At 34.3% G+C, this 12,350-nt stretch overlaps 1 protein-coding gene across 2 annotated transcripts in view; it reads left to right on the plus strand.

Annotated features, from left to right (window-relative positions):
• Positions 1-12,350, plus strand: part of LOC131034011 (probable methyltransferase PMT7) — a 153,487-nt gene that overhangs the window by 65,474 nt on the left and 75,663 nt on the right. For both annotated transcript variants that reach the window (XM_057965342.2, XM_057965341.2), the window contains exon 5: positions 2,417-2,800. In XM_057965342.2, the coding sequence (XP_057821325.2) occupies positions 2,417-2,800 (384 nt within the window). The remainder of the gene's footprint in view (positions 1-2,416; positions 2,801-12,350) is intronic.

Here is a 12,350-nt window from a genome sequence, read left to right on the forward strand (position 1 = left end):
TGAAATAAAAAAAGCCAGAAAATGTGAAATTAAATTACTATTTCACTTACCTTCAATAGCCCCAAATTCGAAAAGGATCTAAAAATCCCTTGAGACATGTGGTGGTTTGTGATGAACATCTGGATGTCCATAGCCTCTGCATACACATCTCTGATCCATTTTATTTTAGTCCCAATCCTTTGTAGCATAATATTGAGTGAATGGACTGCACAAGGTGTCCAAAAGATGTGATCATATCATTCCTTAACCAACAAACCAACAACTCTACAATTTCTTGCATTGTTCGTTATGACTTGGACAACATTGCGGGGTCCCACCGTCTCAATGGCGGAGATGAGAATTTCTGCAATAAATTGGCCATCTTTTACTTGGCCCTCACAATCCACAACTTTCAAAAACATTGCCCCTTTAGGGGACACCGCTATGACATTGATCAAGGGACGATTTCAACATCTTTCCACCCATTTGAAACAATTGTTACACCTGTCTCAACCCATGAATCCCTTATGGGTTTCAATGCATCTTCAACCCTGTTCACCTCTTTGTCCAATAATGTTCCACTTACCTTCTCATAACCTGGGCCCTTATACCCTCTTGGAGCTTCATTAACACTTTTGATCATTTGCTTCCAATATGAGGAGCGAACAACATTGAAAGCCAACCCATTTGCACAAATGCACCTTTCTATATCTTGGTCAGCAATGTCTCTACTCTCATTTTGAAATGCGGTTTCTAAAGGCCCCTTTGTTCTTTTGCGTGTCAAGGGTGGTTCACTTTTAGGTTCATTTGTGGAAAAGAAGGGTGGTCTTGTAATACAACATTGGGATTAGATGGGGCTTGCATTTTCCTTGTTTTCTTTGTTGTGGTGTGATTCAATCAACGTGATTCTCTCACTTTTGCCTCCTCATGCTCCCTAAAATATTTCATCACTGTCTCATCTGGTATAGGTTTACCATCTTTTCCAGGGCATTTTTTGATGCCTCTTCCTTTTATTCCACACAAATGGCCTACCACTCGATAATATGAACTATTACGTTCAATACCACATCCTTGGCATCTCCAACGGAATACCCCACCTCTTGGAAGTGGGTTTAAAATGTCAACATACTTCCATAAGGGAGAATTCAGATCATTTCTTTGTTTTGTAATTGTTTATTCATTGCCAACGAAGGAAGAGGTAGATGCCATTCTAGTTCCTATGGCAAGAAATAACATAAACATATTCAAAAACAAAAACAAAATAATGAAAAACAATTAATGTTTCATGTTTGACAATTTGTGAAACAAAAATAGTTGGAAAAAAATGTTAAAAAACCTACCTCTTGTAGCCAATCGGAGCTTGCAAATGTATGGAAATGATGCTGCAACACTTGTTGAAGCTTCAAAGATCAGTCTTCAACTCCTCCTATTTGATCTGGGAAGCCAAATTTTGTTCGCCCTTTCTTCAACCTGCTGTCAAAAACTTTTGTTTGCAACACTAATGAGGAGAAATGAGCCAAGATTATGTTTTAGAAGTCACTTTTAAGGTATAAAATTGACTTTTTGCATGGCAGATTTTTAAAAAAATTAAATTTTGCACAAAAAAAACCATTTTGGGCCGCCCAGCCATCTGGGTTTGACTTGGGTCCGCTTGGGTTCGATTTGGTTTGATCTTGGTCCACCCGGGTTCGGTCGAACCCCCTTTGGGAAATTCGAACCCTGGTCAAACCAAGGCCGGACTAGACCTGAACCAGGGACCCAGACCGTACCGGACCCGAACCAGGGGGGTGTGGAGGCGAACCCGGTAAGCTAGGCCTGTAACTTATGCATTTGAGAAGTTTAAACCTGTGCACTTCATAAAAAAAATATCTATCCAGTATCTGAGTTGTAATTTCAAGTTTTCAACCTTCTATCTAAAGATCACTGGTGTTCTTAGTGTGAATGACCTGTAAGTTTTGATTCAATTCTGCATATGCAGGTCAAAGTTACCAAGGGCTTTGAGGTGGACCTGTATGTGTGAAGTTGAACGTCTATGCCACTTAATTGTATAAGCCATTTCTTAGTTTGATGTTGAGCCATCCTCTTAGTTAAAAGTCCTCAAGATACAAATGTTTAATCATGAAACACTTCAAATTTTTTGCCATTTTATTGATAAAAATGACTTTACATAGGATTGAATAACAATAAATTAAGCTTTAATAGTATAACGTTTGGAACTTTGCATATTTACTTCTTCTTATTGCTGAGAAAGGAAAGAGTTTAATAAATATTAAATGAATAGATAATTTTTCTACGTAGTTAATTTTTGGTATCTTCATTTTTCATCTTCATAAACAGATCCAATCAATGTTGAATTTGTTATAATTAAAGAAGTTTTTCATATGGACCATATTATATTTTAACATCGATTGTTGGGCTTCTTCTCAAATATGTGTAGATGGCATTCTGCTGAAAGAAGTGGACCGACTTTTGAGACCAAAGGGCTACTTTGTTTATTCTGCACCACCTGCTTACAGGAAGGATAAGGACTTCCCACTTCAATGGGAGAAGATGACAAATCTGACAAATTCAATGTGCTGGAAACTGATTGCACGCCAAATTCAAACAGCAATTTGGTTTAAGCCAGGTGACAGGGAATGCCAACTTCAGAAAGCACAGTCAAAAAGCTTGGTTTTATGTGACCAGTCAGATGATCCAGATCAATCATGGAATAAAACTTTACAAAATTGCTTAACTTTAAGTCCCAAAAAAGAAAGTATTCAGCAACTTCCTCCCTTGCGAGAGCGCCTATCAGCCTTTCCTAAACGACTTGAGAAAACAGGTAAAGTTTTTATACAGTGAAACTTCTGGATTATTTTTCCATTATGAGATGAATAGTAAAGTATTTATTACTTTTATAAATGCTTATCAATTTTGGAGAATCTTTGAGTTATTTGATGTAGATTTTTTAAGATGTGAAGTTGCTAAATCCTACCATATCTTATATGTTTTGCTGACCCATACCTCCTTGTTTTCTGGTCTTCTTGCATGCATTATCATTATGTTGTTTTCAAAAGAAATCTCTATTCATGATATCTTCTGTCAATTTTTTTTGAAGTATGAAGAACATGCTCAAGGATACATGACCGGTATTTTCTAACAGATCTATATGTATACATAAAGGAATATTTCAGATCATCTCAGGTCCAAAGCATCTATAATTAAATAGGAGCATTTGATCAAATTGAACACAAACTACACAAAATTTCAAATTAAGCTAGATCATTGTTTTTCTGGCCTTTTTATGTGGCTCCCATCCTTCCTTAACGATCTTTGCCTTGGTGTCTTTCTTCATCAATAGTGTTTATCTTCATGAAGCAATCTGTAATGCCTGGGGTGGTGATCTAAGTCTAACTCTTATTTGAACATGAGGAATTCCCTATTTTAAGGACTCATTATATCCTCAAGTTGTCTTATTATCTGGAAGTTGTTGACTTGTTGGCAAATATTTCTCATCTTAAGGAGAATTCCCAGACATTATATATTTGTTTAGTGGCCTTGTTAACTAATTATTGGAGTAAATTCTACATTTTACTAACCCTATACCATGAGAAATTCAAGATTATGCATTATATCAATATACCAAAGGGTTGCCCCTGACCTCCTATGCCAATTCCTTGATCAATTTTATTTCTTAGTCATTCAGTTAATGATTCAAAATTATTATTGATCTTTCTGTGGACTATGCTATTCATTGGTTGTATAATGTAGCTTCCAATCGGTGTGCTAAATATTTTGTTTCTTAGTTATTCCTTGACTTTCTTGTGGAAAATCAACACAAATGTTTGGTTATCAGCTAATGGCCTCTGTGAGTATTTATTTGTTTCTCATGGATTGATTCAATGCGGTCTAGAATTTCCTTTTTCTTGTTTTAAGGCATACTTCATATGAACTTGGACACATCAAAAACTTGGTAAGCCAAAATTTGACTTGGTACTTGGGACTCTAGAAAAACTTGGCATATTAAAAAAAAATCATAAAATAAACTTAAATAGTGTACAAAATAGTGTTAGAAAACATAAGAAATGGATTTTTGCATAACTAGGAAAATTGCTGAAAAATCATTCAAATTCACAACAAAAAAGAAGGTTTTTCTGCTTAGCTGGAGAATTATTGAGTGTAATTGTCACAACTTGGTAGCTAGTTATTGATTAATTGGCCCGAGGCATTTGCATTGTGAGTTAATGAGTAATGCATAGAATTTTTAAATTATGATTGAAGACACTTTCCTTTCTTTTGGCTTTTGTTTTTCTAGCTAAGAGGAGGTCATGGCCTCCTTCACTATGATTTGTTTTGCCATACAAAAGTAGCAATTTCAGTAAGGGGATGCCCCAGTTATGTGCAAGTTGTTGGCTTTGTGGTCCTTATGATCCAAAAGCCCTTTTTGTTAGCATAGTTTTAGTTTTGGTATTATTTTTATTTTGAACTTAGGCCATTTATAACCTATATTTCTTGTTGGTAGCAGAGGGGTGCTAACCTCAACCTAATTTTGGTGAGGTGGAGAAGCCACATCGGACTCCTAGGACTAGACCCTCTTGTTCTATCTCTCCTTTGGTTTTCACTAGATTTGGGAAGAGGAAGATGTAAAATGTTTTGATGTAATATTTACTTTTAGTTTTACAAGAACAATTTGCTATTTCATTTTGTTTCAGTCTATCAGCCATCAGCATTCCACAGGAGTATGCCATTTTGTACCCAATTTGCATTTAAAGTAATCAAATATATCTTGACTCAGCTCATTTCTTTTGTGTACTCATTTATTGACTCATTGGATGCATATCCTCATTGAAGTGTGCAAAAAAAAAATGCATTTCTATTAAATTTAAGCAATTTTTCAGTTGCCGAGTTTTTGCTGAGTTTTTACAGAGTTTTGTTTGGGGGCCTTGGCGAGTTTTTGCTTTTGGTGAGTAGTTCAACCATGATTCTAGGGATTTAGTTCTAGTGGGGAGTTTTTACAGGTATATGGAAGTTACTCAAATTGTTTGTAATTGGAGTGGCTTTATATAGCCTCTATTGTAAGCAATGAAACTATCCTGTGAAGTTAATATTGTGTTCTTATTTATGTGCGTTCATGGTGAAAAGTTAATATAGTGTAATAATCCCTACCAGGAAATTTTGTTCTGAGCTTGCAAAATTGCTGGTCTTAGCTTGCTGACATTCGGTTCAAACACTTTGCATATTGCTCAGTATGGAGAATTCCTTAATAATAGCAATCACAGGAGCTGCAACTAAATTTCTGAATCACATATTCATCATTAAACCAAGTCAGAGTTTATAGAAGTTATATGGACATTGTGTCAAACAGTTGGCATGCAACTGAATTTGTGAATACAATGCATGATTTACTTGGAAAATATATTATGGCATCAATTCATAATCAATATCCTTAATGCTTATGACTCAATAACAATTTTCCCAATAAATTTATTGCTCCAGAAAATTATTTACCTCACAAAATATGAATATCTATAGACTTTTGACTGGCTGACCTTTGATTGGAGTTACTCGCAGACCAATCAGCAACCTTTTCTTCCTTATATCTCCTTATACTTTGTACGGTTCTCCTAGTATGGTACGGCTGCTCCTTTTTAAGTTTTTGTTTCCTCTTATGATGTATGACAGCCTCTAAATAGGCAGTGACAAAAAATATTAAGTCTTCTGTAATGTGCACCCTACTTTTTTTTTTGTTTTTATTTGTTTTCTGAATGCCAAATGCGAGGGTTTCATGAGATAATACAATGATCCAACAATAGATAATTCATAAAAAAAAAAAAAGAAACAACAAAATACTCAATATTTGAAATACACATAAGCTGTAAATTACTTCCAGACTTATTACAGAGTTTGGGCAGTGAAAAGACAATGATACTAACCATATGGAGAAGGCCAAATAGCTTCAAATGATATTACAAACATGCCCAGAAGCTGCAATACATTACAGGTCTGAAACAAACTCTGAACCAGCAAACTAAGCGTTTGAAAATAACTCCAAATTTCTTCAAATCTGCACATCCCAGAAAACCACAAATAAATGTGCTGAAAATATAGTTTCTAATATTGTAGCACTATACTATAGCAATGGTACTGTAGCATCCTCTAAAATCCTTGTAGCTGCAACATGTCTTCAAAACTGCTCCTTTATGTTTAAGAATATTTCAATAAATCCTCATCTCGAAACACTTGGAGATACAAGCTGAAAATCTTTGCAATAAAGCTCCTACGTAGTCTTTGAATGAAACTACCTGCAAATCCACCAAGAAAGATCTTTAATTTTTGATATGGATGTCCTCTATGAAGGTTTTCGTCCTCACAAATCTCTTGGAAGAACATTGTTCAACCTGCAATAATTTTTTCATAAAATTCTCAAGCATAAGTTGCAAATGAGCTCCTCAAAGCTCTTTTATTTCCCTTTTCTAATTCCAATGCCCCTTTTGGGAAAATAAAATACTTTTTTAATATTTAAAAAGGTTAAGTTAAATATTTAATTAACTTTATAGCTTTAATGTTATTAAATAAAATGATATCCATTGATTAAAAAATATCACTTCCTCAATATTAAATCCATCCATGGACCATCCCAAGATGAAACCATCGCCAACTAACCAAGTCTGTGCCCAAGCTAAAACTTACTAGAAATAGTAAAAACAGACCAAGTGCTCCAAAATGCTCTGGGAAGTGTTAGTTGGGATCTCCTGACATATTGAACTCACTAGAAAGTGTCAGATGGAATCTCTTGACGCATTTGTCTTTGTAATGCACTTTCAGATTATGACTCATTGAAAATTGCAAGCATTTCATTAGTATTTGCTATTATATGTATCGTATCTATTGCAATCTAAATCTGCTCTTTCTATTCTTCTATTTTCTCTGTCAAACATTCTCAAAACACAAAAAAAAAGGCAAATAGGGCTGCATATTACATGATCCTTGAGTGGTGCCTATCTATTGGGCAACTGAGTTGCAACACATAGAAGAGAACAAACAAAAATCAAAAGAAGATTGAGCTATGTATTTGCATAAAACAAAGACTGTGAAAGTTGTAACAAAGCATAATTATTAATCCATACAAAACTACATACTTTCACATATAATATGAAAAAGATTATTACAAAGCTTGCGATATTTTCAAAGTGTTGTTGCACATATCTTAGTACTACATTCATGTCAACAAATGTGACAAAGGAAAGTCCCCAATTGTAACTCAAAAACTTTTCTAGATAGATGCTTACTGCCCTGGAGACGTGTTGTCCTCATTTTTGTTTCCAAAAAATGAAGGACCACTACGGTGAAATTTTTATGAAAAAATGAAAAATTTTACTCTATGGCACGCTTTCCGAGGCAGAATTTCAACTAATCCTTGGACTGGCTTAATCCTCAGTTCATTCTCGAACTACGTTTCGAATTTCGTCCAATTCTGGGTTCGTTTGCTATGCCTTTCTTTCAATTTCGGGTTTTAAAACCCAGACTGCAGGTGGAGAATTTTCTTCAAACTGCAAGTTTTAATGATATTCATTGTTTTGGTCTTTGTAGGGGAATTTTTGACTTATTACATATGCACTTTTATTTAAAAGATGTTACTTGTAATTTGTTTTAAATTTCCCCTTTGTTGTTTTTATATTTTTTATTGTTTTTTGGTCTTTTTTAGTTAAAATAGGGATTTTTTGACTCAATTACAAGTAAACTTGCAGTTTGGTCAAAAAACCCCTACTTTAATGGTTTTTGCATGTAATAGGGATTTTAAATCCCCATTACATATGTGCAAGCAAGTATAACTTGTTGTAGGGATTTTATTTCCCATTTACAAGTATTTAAAACTTGCAGTTTGCTCCAAAAAACCCGATTTTGCCTTGCAAGTGCATTTTTGACAATTTTTAAACTTGTCATTTTTCCAAAAAATCTCGATTTTGGCTTGGTAAGTGAAAAAGTGAATTTTAAACTAGCTATTTGTCTTAAAAATCCCGATTTTGCCTTGTAAGTGAAAAAGTGACAATTTAAAACTTGCACTTTGGTCCAAAAAAACCCGATTTTGCTCATAAAGTGCATTTTTGACATTTTAAACTTGCTATTTGGCCAAAAAATCCCGATTTTGCCTAACATGTTGAAAAATTGAAATTTTAAACTTGTCATATCCTCCAAAAAACCCGATTTTCATTGTTTCATACATTTTAAACTTGCTATTTGTTCCAAAAAACCCGAATTGCAAGGAAAAACATGTTTTTTGAGGATTTTTAGCAAATTTTTGTGGAGATTTTTTGGGAGATAGAAGGCGTTTTGGATTCCTCCCTATTTTTATGCATTTTCAAACACCTTTCACGCCACATGGAGGTTAAGATTGCTGGTTTTTAGCTTTATAACAGCAAACACGTTTTTGCCAAAAAACCACGTTTTTCTTCATTAAAAATGCCACGAATCAGCAATGTTATGAATTGCTTTGGCTTGGTATGCTAAGGTATTGAGGTTAGAAAGAGTCTTGGCCATTTTCCATGCCATTTCTCATGCATTTGCTGCCACGTTTTTCAGTTTTGGGCATTTTTTCAAAAATATGGCTAGGGTTTTGGAATACGGTTAATTTCTTTTTAAGAGATATTCTTCTTTATTTCAAAGATTGATCATCTTTTGGAGAGGCATTTTCACATTGGAGCAAGGTAAGATTTATTTTCTTCTTGTTTTTTTTTTTTTCTTGTTTTCTTGTTTTTTCCTTTCTAGTTGTAAATTTGTAAATGGTTGGTTCTTCCCCAAAAATCAGATTTTGTGAGAGAGATTTTCCCCTTTGTAAAGCAATTTTAGAATTGCATTGTTCTTCCCCATTTTCCCTCTTTACTTGTATTCGGGATTTTAAATCTCGATTACAAGTTGGATGAAAATCATTGTTCTTCCCATTTTTGCATTGGCAAAGTTCCAAGTGATCTTCTTGAAATTCATTTTTACCTATCCACTTCCAATTCCCTCATCCGTACATACCATTTCATCCACTCATTTTACACATTCATTCGTTTTCCCCATTTAAAGTCTACCTGCAATCAGCCATCCAGAACCCGAAATTGGTCCAAAATGCACTCAAAAAACACTTGAAAATGAGTTCTAAAGGTCCAATTACAAGTGCAAACTTGTGTTTACCCATTACACATATGAAGTTGCATGTTTGTTCCCCGCAATTGCAAGTTAATGCTCTTGTTTTTCCCACACATGTAATGCAACTTCCAAAACCCGAAATTCACTTGTGAGCCCATTTTTGCATCAATTTATCCCTTCCTTTGTCAGTTCGGTTTGCACACACGATCTACCAAATCAATGGATTAAGGCATGGGCCTTATTTTGCAAGCAAATTTCAAGAATGGATGACGATACAAAGAAGAGATACAACGATTCATGGTTGAGAGCATGGAATGCTTTCAAGACAAAGATGGTCATGACGTGAAAAGAGGAAGGCAACCCTTTCCCTTCTGAAAAAATAGTACTACCCCAAGCAAGAAGATAAGGATGCAAGTTCCCGTTCCGGTTCAAGATGTCTTTACCAATCTATAATACTTCAAGTTCTAGCATCCTAAAGCGACATGAAGATCATCACAGACAAAGGATGATGCAGTTAGAGTCGTGTCTTTAGACACATGGAATAATTTTAGTTATGCATTTGTAATTTCGTTTTGACAAGTTACATGTAAAAGTATTTTTGTAAAACGCAAGTTACACATTACTTGCACTTTTGTAATTACATGTAAGGCAACTACAAGTTGTGTCCAATTAGGACTGTAGTTGGAATAAGTCTTAGTTAGTTAATGAAGTCTTAGTTAGTTATTGAATGAGTCTTGGTGGTTGAGAGAATCTCTCAAGTTAGTTAGGATCCTCCCACCTTTTTCTCAAGGCTCCTCTCCTATAAATACTGGAGGAGTCCATTGTAATTATATCTTTTGGAAGGCAAGCAAAAACTCTGCCAAATTTACAGCAAGAAGTCTTTGAGCTTATGTATGTGGATTGAAAGTTTTTGAAGAATAATAAAGAAGGATTACTCAAGTTTTGAGTCTTTGAGCTACATGTTTGAGTTTGAATCTTTTTATATCTTCTATGCAAAGTGTTTCTAAAGGAGCTTAGTCCAATCTGATTTGAAGTCTTTGAGCTGCAAGTAGAGAAGATTAATTAAAATAGGAAAATCTCTAGAAGGAGCAGCAAGTCTTGAGCTTGTGTCTATTCTTGAGGAAAATTACTATTTGATAAGAAATAGTAGCAAGTCTTTGAGCTTGCATTAGTTCTTGTCTTTGTGTTAAAAGAATAAATTATTCCAGTCTTTGAGCTGTTGTTTTTTATTCGTTGTAAAATTTAGTATAGCAAAGGGTAGATAGGACTTCCAATAGTCAAGTCTTTGAGCTTGATATTGCTGTCTCGTCCCGAAGGAAGTGACGGGAGTCTTTGCGTTTTCAGGAAACTTCATTTCCTTTCTCTCATTTCACTTGAAAGTAGTTACTGTTGTTCATATTCAATCGCTATCCTTTTCTGTGAAGAGAAAAGGATATTGTCTTTCTTGAAGAAAGAAGAAAGATTGCTGTCCCATCCCATTTTATTTTCCAAGTTGTAGTTAGATAGGGGGAGCCTTCCCTTAATTAGGAGAGTTTTTACTCGTGTGCTGTGGTTGAAACCACAATTTTGTATATTTCCCCAAGTGTACAAAATTTTCAACCAACAAGACGTTCAACAACAAAATCCACATGCAATGATATTATCCTCCAATCTCGTAGGTTTGTACCATAGATTGCATACTAGGCAAGTATTCGCGACTCTTTTGCCCTTGTGAGAAGCTTGTGAGTTTACTTGCACCTACACCTGGAATGAAAACTTGCCTCTCCCTTCCTAGAAACTTGCCGAACACCCGTCTGAAGGTTGTACACAATCAAAACTTGTCAAGAAAAGAGATTTTTAATGCAGTAAATGTACATTTTTACATGATTTTTAAGGTGGTAAAACCCTAGCTGGCACCAAGCAGGTACACAACGGATTTGGACGACTCTATAGTAGTATTTGATAGATGAGTTTGAAAAAAATTGCCTATATTTTTCTTTCAGGGTTTTCTTGATTCATTTAGCATCGCCCATAATCTCTAGATTTTGCCACAACCAAACGCTCTTACATAAATTAATTTAGTATATATTTATTTTTGAGTACCACTCTAAACATACTCGAAATTTTTTAGTCTACATCTATCTTTAAAATCATCTTTTATATATCTTGTAATATATCTCTTAATTTTTATATATGATTAAAATATTATAAATATATATTAATTATTAAAAATTTAAGATATATAAGATTCAAATATAGCTATTATTATTGAAAGTTTTATAAATTAGGAATTCATATTAATTATACATATATATTCTTTATATATAATTATTAATATATATATAGAAATTTAAAATTATTTATTATATTTATAAATTTTTATTAGTTAGTAGTTAGCTATTGTATCAAGTTCCACTACCGGACAACAAATGATCACATTTTGTAATCCAGGTGTATTCAGCAATTAAATTTAATAGAAAACACTTTCTTATGCTTTTTAGACTCAATACATTTTGTAATTGTAATGTCCCCTTCCTTGTGATGATGCATTTAGTGGTCCATTGGCCTATTCCGGAGACCCGTAGGCTATGTGGAAGTGTGAATTAGGGTTTCCATGTTCTTTAGAGTTCCGACCAAGCTTGTCAGGGATGGATTGTGAACTTACTATTTTTAGTAAGTTAGGGTTTGGCTGTCGGGATGGTGCAGAGTTGCTAAGCTCACCAAGCTCTTTCTCTGGTTGCGAAGATCACGATTTTCGGAGCATTATTTTATGACTTACTATTTTTAGTAAGTGGCAGTTTGGACATTCTATTTTTGGCAGTCCTGGAATTGGTCTTGATCCAGCACAGTTCAGTGATCCTCATTGTTGAGCCTCATCTGGATTTTGTTGAGAATCAGTACTGGAGTTATAAGCAATTTTCATTTAATTAAATATTATTCCTTATCCTAAGGTTATTATTTAATTATTTTATTACTGATTGATGTTATGGGGAATTGTGCAAAAAGTGATATTTTTCCTAAGTCTTTCTTGGGTGAATTATTTAATGGTTATAAGAGACTTTATTTTTATATACTTCAAAGTTATGTCATGCCAAAATCGTGGACCCTCCTAGGCATGATTTTTGGACTTGGGAAGTGGGTGCCATTCTTGGGTCCACCACATGAAATGAAATGCAGTTTGAATAAGGGGAATTTAAAGGCAATTTCATTTGAATTCCAGACTTGAAAATCTATATAAACAGGTGATTGGCTCCTCATTTGGCTATCCAGAGAAAATATAT

The sequence above is a fragment of the Cryptomeria japonica genome, chromosome 2 (genome assembly GCF_030272615.1).
Source record: "Cryptomeria japonica chromosome 2, Sugi_1.0, whole genome shotgun sequence".
Classification (NCBI taxonomy): Eukaryota; Viridiplantae; Streptophyta; class Pinopsida; order Cupressales; family Cupressaceae; genus Cryptomeria; species Cryptomeria japonica.